Source organism: Desmodus rotundus, chromosome 4, assembly GCF_022682495.2.
Source record: "Desmodus rotundus isolate HL8 chromosome 4, HLdesRot8A.1, whole genome shotgun sequence".
Classification (NCBI taxonomy): domain Eukaryota; kingdom Metazoa; phylum Chordata; class Mammalia; order Chiroptera; family Phyllostomidae; genus Desmodus; species Desmodus rotundus.
This window is the reverse complement of record NC_071390.1, coordinates 49411631-49436829: the sequence shown is the minus strand read 5'-3', so window position 1 is coordinate 49436829 and position 25199 is coordinate 49411631. Positions and strand designations below refer to the sequence as shown.

The 25199-nt window shown below is 43.0% G+C and overlaps 1 protein-coding gene across 1 annotated transcript in view; it reads right to left on the bottom strand.

Moving 5' to 3' along the window:
- EIF4EBP2 (eukaryotic translation initiation factor 4E binding protein 2) overlaps positions 1 to 21645 on the bottom strand; it is a 28228-nt gene extending 6583 nt beyond the window's left edge. Inside the window, exons 1-2 of the mRNA XM_053922210.2 lie at positions 21188 to 21645; positions 810 to 995 (exon numbers count right to left, since the gene is read on the bottom strand). Coding sequence (XP_053778185.1) covers positions 810 to 995; positions 21188 to 21332 — 331 coding nt within the window. The 5' untranslated portion in view covers positions 21333 to 21645. The remainder of the gene's footprint in view (positions 1 to 809; positions 996 to 21187) is intronic.
- Positions 21646 to 25199: the final 3554 nt, after the last annotated feature.

Here is a 25199-nt window from a genome sequence, read left to right as displayed (position 1 = left end):
ATCCTGCTTTACTTTGGCTGGTCTTTTTAATCTGGGGGAAGAGGGAAAGAATGGCTTTCGAATCACCAATGGGAAGGAGCATTTGAAAAAAGGATGCAAGTGAAAACTTTCTTAGTGTCCCTTTCTCCACAGGCGGTGAAACAGCAGCTCCAAGGGATGCCATCTCCCACATCGCATCAGCATACTCGACTGCAGGCTTTGAACTTTGGCCCTGCTTTGAAGCGACAAATTGTCCATCAGAAACTCATTTGGAATTTGGGGAGGTAGAAGGCTGGCTCATGTACATGGGTCATGGAGGACAACCTGAGGTGGACTTCAGGAGCTGGCTGTTGTTTCCACCTCCCTCTTCTGCTTCCAGAGACAGTGAGGATTCATTACTAAATATGTGTGTGTAGGGGATATTTAAATATTGTAGGCAGTCCTAGAAAACAGGGAAAAAACATACTGCTTTTCCCCACACCATAAAAATGATGAAAATGGGGACTGCTGAATTGTTTTGGGGTTTGGGGTATGTGTTCTCCCGTGTCCCATAAAGCCTAAGCTCAAGGAGTCATCTTTGGAATTCACCATTCCCTGATTTTGGATTTTTCCTTTGCCCTCACTAGATGAAATCTGAGTATGACTTAAACTTAAGGTTTCCAGAACATTTCAATTAACCTTGGTGAGAGGACTGGGGAGGAGGTGGGAACCTCAGAGACATATAACTGAACATTAGTTATAACTGAAGCATCAACATGCCAACCTACAGCTGACTGACATTCAAATTTCCAGGGCCACCTTCTTGGTTCCCAATTCCGGCATTCTCTTACCAACTGCATGCTTCCTATCATGATTGTTCAAGTTGTTCAAATTGTTTACTTCTACTTTGGAGTCTTCGATTAAGGTGCCAGGGCTGGTGACTCCTGGGATGTTGGGCAGATGGCAGGGTGGAGTCTGAGCCATGGGAGAATTGCGACGATCCAACAGAAACTTCCGATCATAAATGATTCGGGTTCCTGGAAAACATCATTGGAAAGAGTTTGAAACAAATTAAGTGGTTATCAATATATAATACTACCAGGAATTGACTTTAAATCCTATTTAATTCTAATCCTTAAGGATTTTGCAATTCAAGCAGAAAGGGTTGGCTCTAACCTCCCTGGCCCCTTTGCCATCTGGAACACCTTTTCTTCCTCTCCTGCTGGGAATCCCTGTTTATCCTTCAAGCCTCAGCTCCAACATCGTTTCCTTTACAAAGCTCTACAAAAACATTCTTTCCCCCATCTTACTCAATGCACATTACCTACTGCAGGCAGGACTGTGGTTATCTATTTGCCCTTCTAAAGACTGGGTTCCCTATGCCATGGCCATGGCTTGTTTATATTTGATGCAGGTCCTAATCATTAAGTAGATCTTCAACAAAGTTTTAAGTGAAGTCGATAGATAGCCACCTTTAGGTTAAAAGCACTGAGATCGATATTCTTCTCAGACAGAGCTGTCGCAGAAAATGAAATTGGCAGCCAGTCTCCTCTTTTACAATGGGGTCTGCTTACCAGTAAGTGCCACCAGAACATTTTGTAACACTTCTGGAATGCATTTTACCTGATAAACAGTTAAAAAAAACTGCTGCTGTTCATTTCTTCTTTCCTGGTCTTCCCAAGGTACTAATGGCTACAAATAAGACAAAACACTAAGTGACAATTTAGAGATGCTTGAGGATGGCCTAGTGTAGTGGATGCCTGGAGCTCTGCTGCCGACTCTAAGACTACCGTAAGCCCGGGAGCGTGGTGACCGTGAGGTGGTGTCGGTCGAACAGGTGAGGAGGAAAGGGCAGTGGCAGAGCAGCACGCTAGCCATCCCTGGCCAAATAACAAAGGAAGGTAGTCATGTGAAGGCATCTCGCTCATACTAGGCTTAAATCCAGGGGAAGAAAAACCTGATTTAAAGGTTTAGGCTAACGACAAGGAAAATAAAATTGTGTACAAAGTTACGCAGTTTAAAGAGGCAGAATGTAAATACTACCTGCTGGTCAATGCTTTTAGATTCCCAAGTAGAAAGAATCCTGCCATATTTTAACAAGGAGAGTCTGGTTCAGGCAGATTTCCTCAAATAACGGGTGACAGCTACATCCCAGGAAACAGAAGAACAAGCACAACAGCCAGCTAATCTACTTGAAACGTGAGTAAGCAAGTAGAGAAAAGCAAGGCATTTACTACAACAGGAATGAAAACTCTGGAGACTTCCCCCAAAAGGAAGGAAATGAATATTTAATCTAAATAAATAATACCAACATTAAATAAATAGTTGAGAAATGAGTTACGAACTCAGTAATTTTCTTGGGATTAACAGCTGCAGTAGTGCTATGACACTTTATGCAAATGCCAGTAAATAATTTCCTTTTCACGAGATGGAAAAGCGTCAAGCTAGGTGAGGAAATGGCCAGCAGAGACTCTGCCCTCCACCCCTCACCAGCCTTGCTTTAACAATCAAAATTAAGTACTAACTAAGCACACTCTCTTCTCACCAATAATGCAAATCCGCCACAGGAAAGAACCACTAAGTCTGAGATTCGGATGGGAATCTATTAGCACATGAAGACATTTCAAAACAAAAACCTTTATGACTTTCAAACCAACTTCAAAGGTTATCAACTTTCTTTTTTACTGTCTAGTTCTATTATAACTACACTGCATACAATCATATTTATAGTTTATAAGATGTGAAAATAAAATATTTGGCTCTCACCCTCTCTATAATAAACTAAGAAAAACACGGTACCATATTTGGAACCTACCAAGACAGCATTTTTGCAGATATCTGTATGAGCATCATCAGGGATGCTTGTTAAAAACATTCCAATTGAATTCAAATCCTTGGCATTAGAACCAGGAAATCAATATACATTTTTTCAAGTTCCCCAGTCTTGCAGTGTTCCTTAAAGTTAAGAACCCAACTTCATCCTTCTTCCAAAACCCTAGTAACAATACTTTGAGACTAAGTGAAATATCAAAGAATTAGTAAGACAGCGACGGAAGGGGCAGTAGAGATGGATGATGGATGATGCTGAGACTCAGAAAGTGACTTACTCAAGTCACAAAGCTAACCAGGGCACAATCTGAACTGACACTGTGGTCTCCTGACTCCAGTCCAGCTGTCTTTCCCGTGCACCTCAGTCACCATGATCTCCAAGAGTGGGATGAGTTGTCTGAAGTGAAAGGGGTGGAAGCGTATACCACTTAACATAAACAACGGGAAACAAGCACAAGGGATGGCAAGCAGTTTATATAACACAGACCACCAATCGTGCCCTAAAACACCACTCTTCAAGATCATGCGAGGGGAAGTGATGGAGGGTGTTTTTGTTTTTCTGTACATTTTATAAATTACTTGATCTTTGTATTTCTTCTTACATGACAGAGAAATGTACAATTTTTAAAATGATGTGAATAGGCAGGTCATATAATCTAAGAGCTTTATTTCAGAACACTAAAGGAGCATCACAAACTTTGGTAATAAAAGATGATGCTGGTAGAGACGGTGATCTCTGAAGGACAGCACAGCACAAGCCACTGCTGCTAGTGGTGCTTCTTTCGCCTCTAAGGCTAGGTGATACAGGAAAAGGCCAAGACGTCACAAAGGACGTCTCTAGGTCTGAGAGTGGGCTAGAATGAGCTAGAATGAGCTTCCTATGTTGATGTTAGAAATATTAGGCGTGTAGGCCCATAATCCATTTGTGGCGGACCATGATCCTGCCCTTAGCAGACCAGTTTCGTATGCCTCCCTCCAACCCATTAGAACACTTAGGAAAAGTGGAAGTCATTCGTCCCTTATTTAAAGAAGACACAAGTCTTATATCCTGTTTCAAATATAATTTTAGGATAAGGAATGTAGAAATTTACCTACACCCTCTTTGCTTTGAAAAACAAGAATTATAACAACACAAAAAGGCATCTGGAACTTATGAGTCATTTTAGATAGCAGAGAACAGTTCAACTTTCAAAAAGTGAATAATTCTAATTATTTTGGATGAAAAATTTTCTAATATGGATTTAAAATGTTTCACTACCTTAAACAGAAAACTATTCAACACTTTCTTGATGAATCAGGGGTATTATTTTGAAAATCATTTTTTAAAAAGATTTTATTTACTTTTAGAGAGGGGGAAGGGAGGGAGAAAGAGAAGGAGAGAAACATCAACGTGTGGTTGCCTCTCACACTCCCCTACTGGGGACCTTGCCTGAAACCCAGGACCGTGTCCTCAACTGGGAATCCAACCAGCAACGCTTTGGTTCACAGGCTTGGATTCAATCCACTGAGCCACACCAGCCAGGTCTGAAAATCATTTTTTTTAATATTATGTTGTCACTTAGAAAGTCTCAGGGCCTATTCAACTGATGCTCTTTATTTTTCTTACATTGAACAGAATTCAGATTGCTAGGGTTGTGCTTGTACCCCTCCCTCCATAGTCTGACTCCTCCCTCACTCTTAGGCTTAGCACTGCCTTTTCCCCGTGTCTTAGTCAGTGTGGGCTGCCATAACAAAACGCCACAGATGGCATAGCTTAAACAGAAACATATGCGTATTCTCTTACAGTTCTTGAGCAATTCAAGATCAAGGTACCAGCATTAACTGTTTCTGCTGAGAGTTCCCTTGTGGGCATGTAGACAGCCACCTTCTCTCAGTGTTCTCAAAAGGAGAAGGCGGGGGAGCGAGCTCTCCAGTGTCTCATCTTACAGGAACACTAATCCCACCATGAGGGCTCACCCTCACCACCTATTCTAAACCCAATTACCTCTCAAAAGCCCCATCTCCAAATACCCTCACCTAGGGAGTTAGGGCTTCAACATATGAATGGGGAGGGCACGATTCTATCAATAGTACACCATTCACCCATTGAAACTTAAAACTCCAATCTGTTGGGTTTAGAAATCAGTGGTTTGCTTATTAGAAGGCTATGTAAAATCAGAGCAAATAAGCTGAGAGGGGGCCTGATGGCTTTCCAAGGAACAGAGGGAAGGAGCGTTAGTGGATGGACTTTGCACATCTGTTATTACCCGCCCACCCCTCCCCGCTTTTGATGTTACCCTTAGGTTTCAGAAGGGTGAGGTTTCACTGTGAAATGTTCTAACATTCAACTTGCACGTCAGAATAAAGATTATTCTCATTTCTGCAATATACCAAACTTGGAAACTGGAGATGAGTGGTGGAAAAACGCACAGGATAAAAGTAAGCTTTCTATTTCTAAATTACATATTAGCAATCACATATGCATTAAAAAACTGTAAGTGGGCCCTGGCTGGGAGGCTACCTTGGTCGTAGCAGGTCACATACACCAAAAGGTGGCAGGTTTGATCCTGGGTTGGGGTGCATGCAGGAGGCACCCAATGTTTCACACTCTTTCTCATCTCACCTCCCTTCCTCTCTAAACAAACAAACAAACAAACAAGCAAACAAACCATGTCCTATGGTGAGGATTAAGAAAAGACTAATTGAAATAACTAGGAAGTAAGTAATAGAACTTCTATCTTGGTATAAGAGAAACTTTGAAGAACTTCTATGATTGCAGAGGTGATAAAGTACATTTTTACAGCTTTATTGAGACATAATTCATTCACTCAAAGTGTGTAATTCAACAGTTTTTAGTATATCCACAGAACTGTGCAACCATTACCATAATCAATTTTTAGAACACTGTCATCATCGACAGAGTGAACCCACCCACATTTAGCAGTCCCTTCTCCTTTTCCTCCATCCTCTTCCAGCCCTAGGCACCCACCAATCTGTTTTCTGTCTTTCCAGATTTGCCTGTGCTGGACATTTCATACAAATGCAATCATATAATATATAGTCTTTTATGACTGCCTCTTTCACTTGCGTAATATTTTCAAGGTTCACCCATGTTTAGCAGTTATCAGTACTTCATTTCTTTTTATTGCCAAATATTCCATTGTAGGTATATATCGCATTCTATCAATTAATCAGTTGATAGACATCTGGGTTGTGTCCACTTTGAATAATGCTGCTATAAACATTCATGTACAAGTTTATCTGTGGATGTACAGGGTGGGGCAAAAGTAGGTTTAGAGTTGTTCATATAAAAAATACAGTAATAGCCCTGGCTGCTGTGGCTCAGTGATCGAGTGCCGGCCTGTGAATCAAGGGGTTGCCTGTTTGATTCCCAGCCAGGGCACATGCCTGTGTTACGGGCCATGTCTCCAGTGAGAGGTGCACGAGAAGCAACCACACATTGATATTTCTCCCCCTCTCTAAAAAATAAAATAACTAACATCTTTAAAAAAATACAGTAATAAATAACAAAAATAAACTGCTTTGCTTACTCACAACTGAAAACCTCCTTTTGCCCTACCCCGTATATTTTCATTTCTCTTGGAAATTTCTCTTATACCTAAGAGTAGACTGCTGGATCACATGGTAACTGTCTTTAACCTTTTGAGGAGCTACCAGATTGTTTTCTCAAGTGACCGCACCTTTTACATTTTTAACAGCAGTGGGTGAGGGTTCCAATTCATACACATTGTAGCCAACACTGACCTTTCTTTATTATAGCCATTCTAACAGGTGTGGGTGGTTATCTCACGGTGATTTAATTTTAATTTGCGTCTCTCTGATGGCTAATGGTCTTGAACATCTTTTCATGAACCTATGGGCCATTCCGACACATGTCTTCTTTGGAGAAATGTCTATTCAGATCCTTTACCCATCTTTTAATGGGCTGTCTATTTACCACAGTTATGAGTTCTTTATATAAGATGAATACAAGTCCCTTATTCATACATAATTTGCAAATATTTTCTCCTATTCTGTGGGTTACCTTTTCACTTTTCAGTGACAGTGTTCTCTGACGGGCAAAAGTTTTTAATTTTGATGAAGTTCAATTTATGTCTTTTGTTACTTGAGCTTTTGGTGTCATTTCTAAGAAACTATTGCCTAACCGAGGTCATAAAGATTTGCGCCCATTTTATTCTAAAAGTTTTATAGTTTTAGCTTTTACATTTAAGTCTTTCAGCCATGGAGGTCAAGCTTCAATTTTTTTTTTTAATCCTCACCAGAGGATATGTTTATTGATTTTAGAGAGAGAGGACAAGGTAGGGGCAGAGAGGGAGAAAGACGCAAAGAGGCAGATGTGAGAGAGAAACGTCAATCCTTTGTCTCCTGTAAGCACCCCGACCGGGGATCAAACATACCACCTAGGTATGTGCTCTGACCAGGAACTGAACTCGCAACCTTTTGGTGCACAGGACAACGTTCTAACCAACCGGGCCGCCTGGCCAGGGCTCCAGCTTCAGTTTTTGCATGTGGATATCCAACGGCACTAGGATCATTTGTTGAAGAGACTATTTTCCCCCCATTTAATTGGCTTGGCATCCTTGTCAGAGATCAACTGGCTATAATTGTGAGGGTTTATTTTTGGTTTGCCATTCCTCTATTATGTCCATCCTTATGACAATACCTGATACTACACTGCCTCGATTTGTAATAACTTTTAAAATAAGGAAGTGTGAATACTCCAACTGTTTTTCTTTTTCGAGATTTTTGGGGCTATTTTTTAGGTCTCTAAAAGTTCCATATGAATTTGAGAGTCAGCTTGCGAACTTTGACAAAGAAGTCAACTGGGATTTTCATAGGGATTGTGTTAAATGTACAGATAATTTGGAAACTTTTACTATCCTAACAATATTAAGTCATCTGATCCATTAACATGGAATGTCTTTCTATTTATTTAGGTCTCTTAAAGTTTCTTTTAGCAATGCTTTACAGTTCCCTAAATTTTGAGCTTTTCTGGTTAAATTTATTCCTATGTATTTTATTATTTTTATGCCAATACAAATGGAATTGTTTTTCCTGATTTTGTTTTTGGATTGCTCATTGCAAGTGTGTAGAAATGCAATTCATTTCTGTACACCAATCTTTTATACTGTAACCTTGCTAAATTCACTCAGTAGTTCTTCTAATAACTTTTTTTAGTGGATTCCTAGGATACATGGTTTTGAATGCAAAAAAAGTAAACAATTTAGAAAGGAAGAGCCCTGGCTGGTGTAGCTCAGTGGAATGAGCGCTGGAGTGAGAACCAAAGGGTTGCCAGTTCGATTCCCAGTCAGGGCACATGCCTGGATTACGGGCCAGGTCCCCAGTAGGGGATGCACAAGAGGTAACCACACATTGATGTTTCTCTCCCTCTTTCTCCCTCCCTTCCCCCCTCTCTAAAAATAAATAAATAAAGTCTTAAAAAAAAATAAAACAGAAAGGAAGACACCCTGAAGAACTAGTCTTAACTGATGCTGTTAATGGTCTCAAATATAGTCAGGGAAAATATGACTACAAAAGCATGGTAGTTTAAGTGTTTGAATTTCAGATCACTGAAAGTTAAAAACAACTAATTGTAGCAGACAGACAGCAATAAAAGGGGAGTCAACCTCTTAGTGACTAAAGAGGCTATGGTGTAATTCAGAAGCATAAGACATTCTAAAAAACAAAACTACTCAAAGAAAAACATGAAGACTCAACTATGAATAAAATGCCAGGAAAAAAAACCCTTTATTTCCTTTGTTAAATATTGTTTTTACTGTGAAATTGCATGAATTCCAAGACAACCAATAAAAAAACCTAAAATACTCAAGTGTCTCTTACACACATGCATGCACAGATATAGTTTCTGAAGCAAAAACCTCCTAGTGATTCACTTTCCTTCCAAACTGCCTGCCACGTTTATGTCCTCGCAACTTAATGTCAACCATCACCTCTACAGTTAGAAACAAGTTACCTTAAGGGAAAACAAACGACTACATAAGAAACCCACAGCTTGCATATAACACAATACAAAATAAGGCATGATTTTGATCAATTGATGGAATATTTTTAAAAAATTCATTTGACCTTGGAAACTTTTTCCTTCCGGTGAATTTTCCATTTCCCTCTCTATGAAAATAATCATACCCTTGGTTTTGTGTTTGAGAAGTTATAATGGAAAGGTTGACTCTATCAGCAAAGGACAGGTAGGACAGGTGCACAGTATACTCGTATGCAGAGGAGAGCTAGAGCTGACAGATAAACACACAGGTTTAACTATATTATTTAGAGTTTTAAAGGTAACTACTCGAAAGAACCAAAACTGATAACATAATGTACAGAAATTGGTAAATTGAGAGGGGAAATGCAGTAGAAAGTAATGAAAGTGACCTGGATTCCTCATCTTTCATAACAGAAAGTCAATGGTATTATCTAATGTTAAGAAATCAAGAAATCGTGGCATACTTGTATTAATTACAGCAACAGTGATAATCAGTAAAAGCACTATAAACAGAAACTATTAAAAGCAGTTGTTTACTGACACTTTACTTTGCATTTTATGTACGTCTGTTCAGTATCTCTTTTTCTATTTTGTTTTTAAAATATGCATGTATTACTTTAGTCTTCATGTTTGGATTTTAGAATAAAAACTTTAAATCTAGGGTTACCATCATATCTTGATAAATTTTCTTCATCCCTTGGTGACTAGGTATCAGGGTAAATCTACAACCTCGAGCCAGGATGCTCTTGGTGCTGACATTACTAGCAAACACAAGAGGAAAACTAATTGACAAGGTGGTAGTTAGTTATTCTACTTTCACAGGGTCCCCATCCTAAACGGAGAGTAGAAAGGAGGAAAAAAGCCTCTACCTGTTGATCTTCAAATGGCAGGGAAGAAGAAAGCCAATGAATGAGGCCCCAAATTATGCTTGCTGAAATGGTTAGGAGAGAATCAAGGTCATTTCAGACGAAGGGCCTTTCAGGCCAAGTAGCTTTGTTTAAATGATAATTATTCCATGCATTAAGCTATGTACGCCTAAGAAGTGAGTAAGCTGAAATCCAACTACCTAGAGAATGTCCACTGTAACATGGTTAATTGACAAGGCAAGGCGGTAGTTATTCTACTTTCACAGGGTCCCCATCATAAAATTCTGTTTAACTAAGGCTGCTTCCAGAATAGAATTAAGCATACACTCATGCAAATACACAGCCAGGAACAGAAACATAACTTGCCCAACTGCACGGCCTAAATAACATGGCGACAGAACGGAGATGGATCTACACTCTCACACAACAGCGTCCGGGCGGGCAGGGAGCGTGTGGAGTCAAACGGGACTTCCCTAAGGGATTTTTTCCACTGAAGGGAAAACGGTTTCTCTGAAAATCCTGGCCAACTTCTCCCCCCATCTAATTTGGCCAGAACTGGGTCAGATGCCCACCAGAATGGACACCGGGGAAGCCACAGAGTAGCCATGGTGTATATCCTGGGGCCTGGCATACCATCACTTAAAAAAAAAAAGAAAATCTGGGGTAGCACAGAAGAAGGTGGAATAGCTATTGGGGTGGAAACCAACAGTGTCAGCCACATCTGTTTAATATTTACCTAAATTTATAAATATTAATTTAACCAAAAAGCGTTAAAAATTAATTAGTAAGTTTGGAGATAGAAGTATATATGAGGCCTGTCTGGAAAAAGTCCACCCATTGTTAATATAACAAGAACAGCTTGCATGACACTGATGCAACCCAGCAGCCAAGGAGAGTGGACTGGAATGCGCATGCGTGAACAATAACGACTTCACTGTACTTGCCAGTGGGGCGCGGTAGATGCTGTTGAGTGAGCATGTGTACTGTGTGGCTGAGCATTCAAAATGACTGAGTGAGCAGAACAATAAATCTCCATCAAATTTTGCATTAAGCTTGAACATTACTCTGTGGAAACTATTTGGATGATTCAGAAGGCCGCAGCTACGGGCAACTGGTGACTGGCAGCTTCATCACAACAATGCACCCACTTAGGCATCATATCTCGTGCAGTTTTTTTTGGAAACATCAAATCGCACAGGTGACTCAGCCCCCCTACAGCCCAGATTTGGCGCCCTGCGACTTCTGGCTTTTCCCCAAAATAAAATTGCTTCTGAAAAGGAAGGGATTTCAGACCATTGATGAGATTCAGGAAAATATGATGGGGCAGCTGATGGTGACTGGGAGAACTGTGTGAGATCCCAAGGTGCCTACTTTGAAGAGGACCGAGGCGTCATTGTCCTGTGTACAGTGTTTCTTATAACTTCTTCAATAAATGTCTCTTTTCATAGTGCATGGCTGGATACTTTCTGGACAGACTTCACATATTGGGAGGATGTATATAGTAACTACTCATCTTCCACAGTAGGAAGCTAATTGTTAATATCAAAAAACAGAGAAAAAGCATTAAATCATGTTATTCAGAAATCCAGAGGTAAACACTAAAAGAAACAGCTAAATGAGTTTAAAGAGTGGAAATGGAGATGAGAGGGGATGGGGCATGAGAATGTTGCTTTTTGTTATTAGTCTAATATTACTATCACTTTTAAACCTTACTTTCACAGGTATTAAAAAATTAATGCAAAAGAAAAATAAAAGGGAGATTGCATGAATCTTGAACACATTATGCTAAGTCAAACAAGTCAGTCACAAAAGGACAATTATTGAATGATTCCATTTACATAAGGTAACTATAGTCAAATTCACACAGAGAGTAGAATGGTGGCTGCCAGGGGCTGAGAGGGGTTGGTAACGGGGAGTTATTGTTTAATGGGTATGAAGTTTCAGTTTGGGAAGATAAAATAGTCCTGGAGATGCATGGTGGAGATGGTTGCAAAACAATGTGCAAATGTAGTTAATGCCATGCAACTGTACCCTTAAAACTGGCCTTCAAATGGCCCTGGCTGGCGTGGCTCAGTTGGTTGGAGCATTGTCCCATGAACCAAAAGGTTACGGGTTCCATTCCTGGTGGTCAGGGCACAGTCCTGGATTGCAGGTTCGGTCCCAGGCCGGGGAGCGCCCAAGAGGCTGCCAGCCTTGCAGGAATGTTTCTCTCCCCTCTCTTTCCCTCCCTTCCCCTCAATCAATGAGCATGTCCTGGGGTGAGGACTGAAAAAAAAAAAAAAAAAGTTAAAATGGTAAATTTTATGTTATGTGTATTTTAACACTATAAAAAATAAACTTGATTTCAGACTTCCAGCCTCCAAAAATGTGAGAGTAAATTTTCATTGTTTAAAGCCCCCTCCCTAGAAAATGTTTTAAGACCAAGAGACAGTGTAAAAAAATAATTACAAGGACCCTGACCAGCATGGCTCAGTTGGCTGGGCGTCTTCCTATAAGGCGAAAAGTCACCAGTTCGATCCCCAGTAGGGGCACATAAAAGAGGCAACCAATTGATGTTTCTCGCCCTCTTTATTTCCCTCCCTTCTCCCATCTCTAAAAGTAAATATATAAAATATTTTTTAAAAATCACAAGGAATTAAAAAAAAAAAGGTGACTCTAAAGTACTTGTGAACATAAATGTATATATAACAGACCGACACCGCTAAGGCAGCAGGGGCCACAAGGAAGGTGTCCTTCAAGACTAGAAAATGAATTTAAAGGACACACAGCACTTGGCAAGCAACCTCAGTACTCCATTAGGAATTCTCGAGATTTCTCCATCTGTGCCTCATGTAAGGGCCCGCCAAGTGATCAGAAATAGATGGAAGAGGGCCCTGACTGGGGGGCTCAGTTGACTGGAGCATCGTCTTGGACACTAAAAGGTTGCAGGTTCAATCCTCGGTCGGGGTGCGTATGGGAGGCAATGGATTGGTATTTCTCTCACACACTGATGTCTGTCTGTCTGTCTCTTTCCTGAATCAGTGAACATGTCCTTGAGTGCGGATTAAAGGAAAAAAGCCCTGACTGGTGTGGCTCAGTGAGTTGGGTGTCATCCCCCTGAGAGATCTGTGGTTCAAATTCCCAGTCAGGGCAGGTGTCTGGGTTGTGGGCCAGGTCCAGGTTGGGGGCCTACGAGAGGCAACCAACTGATGTTTCTGTTGCCCTTTGATGTTTCTTTCCCTCCCTCTAAAAATAAACAAAATATATATTAAAAAAAAGAAAGGAATAGAAGATGAACAAGCAGCAAAGTGCTTCTAAGGAAAGGAAGTCAGCCTCTTCCTGCCCACCACACACCCCCTTAAGGGAAAGTAAGAAGTAAGCCCTGGTTGGTGTGGCTAAATGGTCTGAGCACCAGCCTGTGAACCTAAAGGTCTCTGGTTCAATTCCCAGTCAAGGCACATGCCTGAGTTGCAGGCCAGGTCCCCAGTTGGGGGTGTGTGAGAGGCAACCAATCAATGTTTCTCTTGCACAGCTTCTTTTCCCCTCTTTCTCCCTCCCTTCTCATCTCTCCAAAAATAAACAAACAAAATCTTAGAAAAAAAAAAAAGAAAAAGAAAATAAGAAGTGAAAATACAGATAGGACTATAACGAAAGTAGTTTTCTCTGCTTTTTATTCTTCCAACTTGGGAAGGTGATAAAAGTCTGTTTGACTGACTGGACTAAAGAACATTCCTGAACAAACTTCAGTTTTAAACATCTGTTCTTCATGCAGGCTCTGGATGAAAAGACAGACTCTTAAAAGCTCCATGCCAGATAACCCAGAGGAAACTAAAACCTGCCACCTAACTCAGTATCCTCCAGGGAGGTGGAAGGTGGCCAACCTATGTTCAGTGTGTGCAACCATTAAATCCCTGAAGTGCTAATAAAACCAAAAAGGGACAATTTTTGTATCAACAAAAGGTACAATTGGAACCCCATGACCTAGTAACTTAGTATGATTAAATTATTGTGGTGAATGGAAGATATCCAAGGACTGTGCAAAGCCAATCCTATGTCCTTTGACTAACTCCAAGTCTCAATAACTTCTGGAAGCAAAGATTTCCAAGATACTGAGGTGGAATGATGGCTCCCTGCCCAATCACTTAGGACACTGCTGTAACAGAAGACACACCTAGGATAAAAGGGAAGTTGATGATGACTATGTTCCTATTCAGAAGACCCAGTGTTAGAAGAGGCCTTAAAAAGCATCTTGCACACAGGAAGCCTGTTATTTTACAGATGAAGACACTAATATCCAGAGACGTTAACAGTGTTTGTGAAAGATCAGACGGTGACACAGGAGTTTGGAAATCAACACAAATAAGCAAAGTCTTCTAAACAAGTATGGTTCTCTTGAGTCTCGACTGCAAAATGAGTTGAAACAAGTGATCTTTTAAGCTAGCGCCAGATCCATAATGGTATGTAAATCACAAACCAATCTTAAATGAATGCCACCTGATTTTAAGTCTGTCTAGCCTTGGCCATCAGAAAATCTGGATCAAAATAAAGTATACCAAATATGTCCTCTTTGGTTTAGGCTTGAACATTCGTCTTGAAATAAGTTTTCTCCACAAGAAATGCCAGGCCCGAATTCCAAGAAATCCTGCTTGGATCTGCCAGGATCCAGCTGGATCTGACTGCATCCTGCATCCACTCTGTGGACCAAATTTCACAGATATGGCTCAGCCTCTGTCTATAATGCTAATAATCAATGAAAGATCACTACTGGTGTGGGGAAAGCACGCAGATTCGCAGCTGGCTTTCACTCCAACTATATGCTTTCCTTCTAAGCTCACTCCTCATGGGTACTTATTTTAAAAATAAAAAAAACAGTGCATATCTATCAACACCAACTTTTATTTGCAGTAAAGAACTTGAACTCTATCAACAACGTTTGTAAGAGACAAAAGCCTACCAGAAGATCACTGGTCTAGGTCATTCTTCTTATCTGATACCTATTCCTAATAGTTGAGGGACTGCTCAGATCAGAGAGCATTTTCACTTCAATGTAAAAGCAGCCCAACTCAACACAAACAGTCTCTGGTGATGAGATGAGCTCCTTCCTAAGGCTCAAATAACTAACTATGTAACATCTTTAAATGAAGAATCACAAGCCTCTCACACTTTCTGATACGTACCTCTTAGAACCCAGAGAGCAATGGTCTACCTTCACCAGTCAACAGTCAGCACTCCTGCTATAAAACAGTAGGCTAGTTCTTAAAAAATTAACATTAAATGAGGTATTACGTTGACACTCTGAACAAAGACATCACAAGAAAAATACAGACTAATAGCCCTCATGAATACAAATGCAAAAATCCTCAACCAAATATTAGCAAACCAAATTCAGCAACACATAAAAATAATTACATACAATGACCAAGTGGGATTCATTGCAGGAATGCAGAGCTGGTTCAACATCCAAAAATCAATTAATGTAATACCATCACATCAACATAATAAAAACCACACGATCACCTTAAAAGATGCAAAAGAAAAAAATGCACTTGACAAAACCAACACCCTCTGAACACACTAGGAGTGAAAGAGAACATCTTCAACCTGATAAAAGGTACCTATTAAAAATCCACAGCTAATACCCACACAGTGCTTTCTTCATATACTGCACAATTTCTTTTTGCATTCAGTTGCATTTTTACCTTTTTTGAAATAATATAGCATAACATGCCAAAAATGTTACATATTTTCTTCCATCTTCAGTATTAAAATTGCTGCACAAAACTTCACCAATTTTGTTAAGTTTTTTTTTAAATGCAGGCTGATATGACAGCTGATACAATTGTTTGAAATGAAGCTAAAGACAACTAAGCACTACTAGAGCCATCCTAGGAAAAAAACCCAAACAAACTTTTCCAGTTAACCCAATATTTTCTAGCCAACATCCTTACTTTTTCTTAAGGTTTTTACTTTTTTAAACTACTCAATGAAACGAACAGCTTCTGTTTGTCAGGGCTGTTGTCCTAGAGATGTGAAAGATAATTTATTTAGCTGTCAGCACTCAAAGAATCTGGGCTTTTGGCTTCAAGCTGTGACCTGAGAACCAGGTGAAGAGGGTCTTTAAAAACTAGCGACATTTTGGATGAAAAGCTGCCGGGTGGTAAGGAGCACACAGGTTTTAAGGGATCTTCACAAAACAAAGTTCCATGATAAAAAAAAAAATGAAAATGGTGACCTAGGCTTCACCTATTCAATAAGCTGAATGACTGCAAGCCTCAAATGACTTTTATCCTAGTATAAATGGAGCAACAAAAATCTTCTTTTTTAAAAAAGACTTTATTTATTTGTTTTTAGAGAAAGGGGAAGGGAGGGAGAAAAAGAGGGAGAAACTTCAATGTGTGGTTGCCTCTCTTTCGCCCCCATCGAGGAACATGGCCCACAACCCAGGCACATGCTCCTCACTGGGAATCAAACTGGAGACCCTTTGGTTCACAGGTGGGCGCTCAATCCACTGAGCCACACCAGCCAGAGAAACAAAAATCTTTTTAACATTAATTTGTTCATCTGAAGTCTTGGGAGTCAAGAAAAAGTTCTGCCATTCACCAACAAACTATTCTGCTCAGGCTCTCTTCCCCTCCAACCAGACAAACTAGCTTTCCCCACATTAACTTTACCCTGTCTGACCCACAAACCTTCACACACAGAAGTAATCAAGCCTACAGTGTCTGTAAACCACGCAAGACTCCCTCCTGTAAGAATGTCTCTTAAGACTCCAGTCCTCAAAGTCTGCGAAATAACCCCTGGGAGCGCTAGTTTACAGATCTGACACTTTTCATCCTTTCTAAGTCACATACCGGCCTCGGGGGAAACGAAGACAGCTGTGCACACCTCCGCTGTGCGTGCTACCCCACCTACTTGTCAGTCTGCACCTGACTTAAAGCCCAGTCCTGCATCTGGAGGTGAGGACTGCTGCCTTCCCCAGGCTCAGAATTCAGTTTCTCATCAGAAAAACTCGCCCAACATGAAAAAATGAAGTACATCTTCCTTAATGCATACTTTGGCAGCTGATGAATATGAGACTGAAGCTGACACTCCCATGGAATGAAAACACATGTTAATTTGTGTTACTCTGAGATAAGTAAATGCCACCTTCCTTGAACACAAAGCAAAATGATTGGACACCTTTCATTATGTTTTTCACGCACTTCTCACATGTAGTAATGAAGCCCTTTGGTTAATTATCTAAAGCTAGAGAGCCAAATAGTACATGTTTGTTCAGAAGCTTTTGGCCTCGAATAAACTCAGCCCAAGGTCACTGGATTAGAAATTGTACAACAATAAGAAACTGACCTTCCTTTCCCATATCTACACAAAGAGCTCTATTCATCTCTCCTAAGAAACCAACCAGATTAAAACTCAGGACTCTCCCAAAAGTACTCTTATTTTATTAGCAATCCAAGCAGATTCTTTTTCCCTTCTTCCTGCCTTCTCCTTTATTTACAGACCCTTTCAATGGCCTCAGGTAATTCTGGCCCAGTGAACCAATCACAGCAACTTTCCAGCTGGCAGAGAGAAAGAGTAAAGTAAAGGCACGAACAAGATTTCAGACCATCATTGTTAGTTCCCCTCTGGTGCTCTTGTTATGGCAACAGCATACTTTTCCACAGCTGACGACGCTGTTATGCAAGGGGGGGGAAGGCAGAAAGAAAGGCTAAAAGAGGTCTCCCTGTTTCTGCTCATTCCCCAGAGCACAAATCTCCCTGAAGCAGACAGTTGAGAACTTACAAAAGGAATAAGGTAGCAGAAGGAATCACATTAGCTAGCATTCCAGAGACAGAAAAGTCCCTTCAAGTATTTGGAAAACTTCCTTTCTCCGGCAGGTAAATAACCACCTTATGACAGTGAAGGAGAAAACTGGGATAGGGAGAGGACACTAAACTCCAGGCTACCTGCTGCTATTAATGAGCAGTGTCACACCGCTCACGTTACTCAATTTCTCTGGGCCTCAGTTTCTCTCTGCTAACCGGAGTATCAGGAAGTGCAGCCAACTACAATAAGTGTACCTTCCACTGAGGCTAGGAGTAGCTTCTCAAAGAACCAAAACTAAAGTAAAATCCAAGGGCATTTTTTTTGCCTGGAATTTATTCAACAAAAATCTTCCTCTTTCCTAATAATTAGAAAAGCAACATGAGAAATTTAAGAGGTTACAGCAAGTGTGTTTTCACCCACTTCTTGTTTCTCAAACCACAGGAAGGCAATTTTGAGAAACCTTTTCAAGGGTAGGCTATATTCTCTGATCCCCAATGAAAAAAGGACTAAAGGGGGGAAATCGAATGTCCTTGACCAGTGTGATCATTTAGGGCAGGGGTGTAAAACTCATTTTCACCGGGGGCCACATGAGCCTTGTGGTTGCCTTCAAAGGGCTGAATGTAATTTTAGGGCTGTATAAGTGTAACTACTCCTTAACTGTTAAGCGAGAGCACCACGCTGCTGCCAGGTAGAAACCAGGGGCCTGGCCGGATAAAACAAGGTGGAGGGCTGGATTCGGCCCGTGGGCCTTGTGTTTGCCACCTGTGATTTGGGGCATTCAGCGCATCAACTGTTACTCTGGAATGCTCTGACACGTGTGAGATGCTCCAAGTCAGAGACCGGAACTGCTAATTCCCTTCCTTACCAGTAAATAGGGTTTTCCAATACAAGTCTACTGACTCATTTTTCTGAACGTTTTCAAGTCTGAAATATGTAAGCTAGCACTTAACTCTACCCAATTTTTTTGTTCTAGAACTGAAAATCTTACCCATCCTCAACACTCATCAAGAAAATGAAGACCATTCAGAGCAAGGGCTGCATTTCCTACTTTTGTGTGTATTCCCTTTCGTGCAAAGCACTGCACTGGGCCCACAAAACTCACTAAGATCCCTATCAACATTAATTCAGTTGTCTGGAGGAAACCAAGTAACAACAAACTATCTTACCTTGCTTCTGGGAAATAAAATTACATGGGGGCAGGGGAGAGGAATGCAACAAGATAAATGAACAAACCACGAGGGGAAAATTAAATCAGTAAGTTATCGAACAGCTAAACAGCACTGTGTTAACTGTTATAAAATAGTGGTTAAATGCAATTACAACAGTGCTACATCCTCTAAACACATTATGTAAGTCTTCATGTTAAAAATCCAAGGATCACAATGTATTCTACCAATAAATGCAAGGTTAATATGATAATATATGAGCTAACATGACAAGTATTTAAATCTGAAACAGAAGAAATGGTGTAGAAACTATCCAGAGACAGGCTAAATGGTACTTGAGAAAGCAGTGGGGTGTGTTGGGAGGAAGGATTAATGAATCAGTAGTTCTGGCAGAATCTTTCTAAGCATTTTCAGAACTAATGCAGACTATTAAACTGGATTCTATGTTTAAAGTGAAGCTAAAGGACTATGCCCTTATTTTAAAAGCATGCTAGTTTGGCTCTTTGAAATGTGCCGAAAGGGTGCCCCTCTGTGTCTCTTCTCTCAGGGGAATAATGATTACTGTATAAGCAGCGATTTTGAACCAGGGTGCTGCAAGAACTTTTAAAGCATGCAGTACCTGACTATTTAGTCAGGGGCACTTATCTCTTTTCCCTTAGATTGTCAAAAAAAATAACAACAGCCAACACAACAATAGCTATCAGGTGTGAATGAACCAAAATTACACCTTTTTGTTGTTGTTGTTACATCAGCAAAAAATATTTTTGGTGTGCCGCAGAATTTTAGTAATTACTTTATGTGTGCCATGAGATGAAAAAGGTTGAGAAATCGCTACTATGGAGCTAAAAGTTTAATCCCTTCCCCCAAATACATAGCTCAGTTGCAACTGTTACTATGACATATGGTCTGAACTGCTGGAAGCACAGGCATTTACTGACCACAAGGAATCCTGGAAGTTATAAATTCCTTTCCATCACCTCGGAAAACAATATCCATTTGTTAAAAGCTGTCAGTTCAAATTCAAGGCAACACTATCTGGAGCGGATTCTGGTCTGCCACAATCTTGCCCCATTAAAAACATGCTCAGGGGCGGGCCTTGAATAGATCAGGTCAGGAGGGAGGTTTCCCCAATGAGGCAAGCCACCTCCCTAAAAACTCCACTGTTCTGCAGTTCAACCTTCCTTAAACCCAGCTCTCCATACGCGTTACGAACTTCTCCAGCCCGGGTCATTTTAAAGTCTCCCAAGCCAGCCACCCCTTCCCTAGAATGGCCTGTCTGGATTCCTCTGTGGAGCTCTCAAATTTTTACCCCTTGTTGGCAAGGAGGTCTTCTTACTCTAAGGTCCCTGGCTATTGTGCAACGGATTCCAGGATCGCCAAGATCTAACTGCGCGGGATTGGCTGCAGCACAACTGGTGAGCCCAGCCCACAGGAACGATCCAGCAACCTCGGAGAATGCAGGGGCTGCCGGCGCAGTCCCAACCCTCTAGCGACCAGGCACCCCATCACCAAAAGAAGGCAAAGTCCTGAAGTTAAAAATGAAGCACCGTTTCCTTCACTAAGATCCCTCAAGATCGCTTTCCAGTCTCCTCCCTTTGGAGAAGAGCCCAGTCTGGGACACACAACCTTTGAGCTCCCTTTTCCCGTGACCAATTCAAAACTTCACCTCTACCCCAGTGTTCTTCCTTGTAAACAGTTCCCGGTCGTACTCTGAGAGCAATGCCCAGGAACCTCCCTCTGCACTGCCCCTTCCTCAAAATCAAGCAATCCCACCGGCCAGGGTGTCCTTCTTGACAATGGCCTCTGCAATCGGTCTCCAAACGCGCCGCTGCCAAAATCCTCCCCGAAGTCTGCCAGCGCTCTGCCACCCCCATTTCCTTTCCTTTGGCTATCACTTGAGCAGCATTTATCTCTCTCCCCGCCAGCCTGGGGACTAACCCCGGCCCCACCCGCGAGGCCTCGTCCGCCAAGTAAACAATGCTGTCAAAGCAGGATAGCGCTGGGCGAGGCTTCCACACTCCGCATTCCAGCCTCCTCCTTGTGTTCTGAAAGCAGCAAAACGAGCCAACGCAGGGTCCCACGAGCTGATTACTCTCCCCAACTTCCTTTCTGAAAAGGCCTGAGACAGCTCCAAAACCAAGCATTAACGTGCACAAACGCACAACAGGCAAGCAGCAGAGGTAACGCGGAGTGAGTGCAAGGCCAAGTGTAGACGAATTTGCCCGGGAGGAGGAGGACAGGGGGAAGAAAACTAGGTCGAGTACATAAACCTTCCACGAAGCGGGAACAGGGGCCTTTTCCCCACCCCCGACGGGACAGCCACGTTTCCAGAGTGGGCGCGCGCTCAGTCGAGTTGCGCGCAACAGAGAACGCGAAGTTAAGGTTCCCGAAACAAGTCCCACGGGGCTCTGGTGGAGCCGGGCAGGGCTGGGTCGGGAGAGCCGGCGCGGGGAGCGGCCCGGCGTGGACACGCCCTAAGTTAAAGGACCGCGGCGGGAGCCCCGCGGGACGCAGAGGAGGCAGCGGGCGGCAGGCTCCGGGGTGTGGACCGCTCGGCGCCGGGCGCCCCGGCGAGCGCTCACCTCCCGGCGTGGTGGAGAAGAGCGTCCCCCCGGGCGTGGTGCAATAGTCATGAGGTAGCTGCGCGGCGTCGCTGATGGGAACCGTGCGGGTGGGGATGGCGCGGCTCTGGCTGGGCTGGTGGCCGCTGCCGGAGGACGAGGACATGGCTCTGGGCGCGGGCTCTCGGGCTTTGTCCGGCGGGCAGGCGGGCAGGCGGGGGGCGGCGGCGGCGGCGGCGGCTGGACGCCCGGGCTACTCCGGATCCCCCGGCGCGCGGGACAGCTGGCGGGGCTGGGTGCGCTCCGCTCGTTCCTCTCAGGCTTCCTCTCGCTCCTTCGTCCCGCTCCGCTCCCGCCGCCGCCCTCTCAGCCGCCGCCGCCGCCGCCGCCCGATCCTCCGGCCTCCGCCTGCAGCTTCAGCAGCAGCAGCAGCGGCAGCAGCGGCGACGACGACGACCGGAAGCGGGCGAAGGCGGGAGCCAGAGGGAGTTCGGGGAAGGGGTTCTACCGGAAGTGACGCTTGTGGGCGGGACCCTGGCTACGAGGGCGGGGGCGGGGCCGTGGGCGGGGAGGACCGTCCCACTCCACCTCCGCCCCACGCCGGCGGGACGCTAACGGGAGGGGACCTGTGCCAAGTTTTTGTGAGCCCCGCGAAGGTAGTCACAAAAAACTACTGGTTGGATGGTTGGTTTTTGTCAGTCAGCACTACTTTACTTGAGCCGACTTCTGCTTCCTAACCATCTAAACAAAAGTGTAGTTTTACTTCTAATTGCTGAATAATAAATACAGACAAAGCATACCTGATGTATTAAAAAATCAGAGCAGAAAGATGTACGGAGTCACGGCCTCCCAGTTTCCCAGTTCCCTTTTCTAGGGGGAACCACTGGTACCAGTTTATTGTGTATCCTTTTAGAGTCAGCCTCTATATACACACGTAATGCAAGATAGAAACATTAAGAAAAGGAAGAGATTACCGGTAATCACGACCCATGTCACGAGGATGAGTATTGAGTTAGAGATAAACTGAATACAGGGAAAGGTTAGAAGGTTAGGACCACGAGGTACCTGAAAAAATCTAGACCTGAGACCCTATGCTTTCCTTTTTTGGTCTGAAAGTTTGGTCTCAAAGTTTATATTCTTAAAGATTATTAAGGATCCCAAAGATCTTTTGTTTGTGTGGATATCTATTGATAATTACTGTACTAAAATTAAAGCAGAATTTTTTAAATGTTCTTTAATTCATAAAATGCCATTATATGTTAACATATTTTATTTTTAAATTTATATTCCCCCCAAAAATAAGTGAGAAAAGTGTTACTGTTTTACATATTTGCAAACATTTTAATGTCTGCTTAGTAGAAGACAGCTGGAGTCTCACATCTGTTTCTGCATTCAGTCGGTTGTGATTCAGGTATATGAAGAAAACCCAGACTCATACAGGTATGTAGTTGAAAAAGAGGCACGCTCACAGGTTCCTAGACAAGGTCTCAGGGACCCCCTCGCCCCAAGGGATCTCCACACCACACTTTGGGAACTGCTGCTCTAGGCCGCCCTGCCTCTGCTCACAATGTGCCCGAGACAGAACTGAACAGATAATCATGGGCACCGTCAACGTAGCTCCTTTCCCATTTTGTGAAAGAGAAAACTGAGGCTGAGACAGGGGTCCACCCAAGTAAAACAGCAACTCCTTCACTTCTCAGAGAGCCACACTGACCATGTGATTGGAGGGTTGGAACTCTCAGTCCCACACCCCTGATCTCTGGAGAGGGCAAAGGGACTGGAGATTGAGATCAATCACCAATGGCCCATGATTCATCAATCATGCCTTTGTCATGAACCTTCCATAAAAACCAAAAAGGACTGGGGGGCCGGGAGAGGAGTTTGAAGAACGTCCAGGTTGATGGAGATTTGGAGAGAGTGGCACACCCAGAGAGAGAGTGAAAGCTCTGCACACTTACCTGGTATCTTGCCCTATGCATCCCTTCCATCTGGGGGGTCCTAAGTTATATCCTTTTATAATAATCTAGTAAGTAGAATGTTTTCTGAGTTCTGCGAGTCACTCTAGCAAATTAATTAAACTGAAGGAAGGAGTAATTGGAATCTCCAATCCACAGCCATTCTATCAAAGGCATAGGTGACAACTTGGGCTTGTAATTGGCATCTGAAGAAGGCGGGGGCGGAGCATGGTCTTGTAGGACTAAGACCATAACCTGTGGGATCTGACACGGTCTCCAGATAGTTAGTGTCAGAATTGAATTGAATTGTAGGACACCCAGCTGGTCTTGGAGACTTGCTTGGTGGTGAGGAAAAAACCCACTCATAGGAATTGGGAGAAGAATCTTATCTTTGAATGCTATCTGGGTCTTTGGGGACTGGGAAGCTGTCAATACAATTGTGACCTCACAGACACAGTCCCCCTAGACCCATAACTGCTGTACTGCTAGAATTGAACATGTAAAATGTATCATATTGGGGAAGCCTTGTCTTGGAACTTGTAACACTTATTAGTATAACTTGAGTTTTCAAAAATGAAAGTGGCCTGAGTGTCTCCAGCCCAGGTGTGCTCTTTCTATAGTCTGTTATTCCACTATTTAGCCACCCTGGCTTCCCAAAACTCACTCCTTCCAACTCCTCTCTAGTCACCTCATGTTCTGTTCCCTCTAGTTCTGTCTTTCCCGGGGCAGAGGAAGGCTGTTCCCCACCCTCTATAATGAGGCCACCCACACTAGATCTGTATCCTCCTGAAGATAATAGCCCATTACCTTTGGATGACACTTTTCCACAGCACTTTCAGACCATTATCTCACATGAAGCTGAGCCACAGCCCTGGGATGGAGGCAAGTGGCTATTATTCTTATCTGTCTTCCGTAGATAAAGAACTGAAGCTCAAAGAGGCTCAAAGAGGTTATGACTTTTCTGAGGTCATACAGCCAGGACCCATACAGCTGGGACTTTGTGCTCAGGCTTCTGGCTGGCCATCCCATGCACTGTCTCCTGTACCTGCTGGCCTCCTGCATTAAAAAGAGGACAAGATGCTCCCTGGGCACGCACTCTTCATTGTCATATCCACTGAACTCATTGGAGCATGCACAGTATCCATTTCCTGAGCTCCTGAAACATAGGAGACAGAACGTGTTCAAAAGGTGGTGGTAATTATAGATAACATATAGGCATTTAGGCCGAGTCAGGGGCATTACTAGGCCTTCTAGAGATCTTATCTCTAATACTCCTAACTGCCAGGAAAGGATAGGTGTCATGCCTATTTACAGATGAGGAAGTAGCCTCAGAGAAGCTAGTTTGCCCAAGGTCAACCGCTGTATCTCTAGAAATTCTCTAGCCCCTCACTGTGGTTGGGAACAGCACGCTGTGCACAGGGTTTGACATCAGACATGCCTTGGTTCAAATACTGGCTCTCCACCTGCCTGCTGTATGACCATGAGCTCTGAACACGTTCTTGCCTCTCATTCCCAGAGTGCGCTCCGGCGGACTAAATGTCAGGCCTAATGGGGGTCTGGCTGATGGGAGTGGTGGTTAGGCACCAATCAGATCCAAGAAGGTGCCAATGGCCATGAGGCTGGGAGAAGAGGGCCAGGTAGGAATGCAGTGTGTGTGCCAGAGGGGACCATGTTTCAGTCTCAGCATTTTCTCCCTTGTTAGTCTTGTCAGGTGATGCCAGCAAAAGTCTGTAGTTGTAGATTTCAGAAAACAAGGTATGGTTTCTTCAAAATTCCTTCGGCATAATAAAGTCCTCCATTGAAGCTAATTTATTATCTGCCTGTTTACTACAATTCAGCACTTTAGTGTCTGTCTCTCCTTGTTTCCCCGCTCTCTTGCTCTCTCTCTCTCTGTCCCCCTCCCTCTCTCCCCAATAGTTAGTAGAAGATTCTTCATAGGTACAACCCTCTCTGTTTTACCCCTAGCCTGCAAGGTGAAAGTGGGCAGTATGCTTAAGGCCACACCATGTCCAGAGGCATGTGCCTGGGTTTGATAGCTTGAGCTCCAGCCAGAGAGAGCACTTTTGGAATGGAAACGC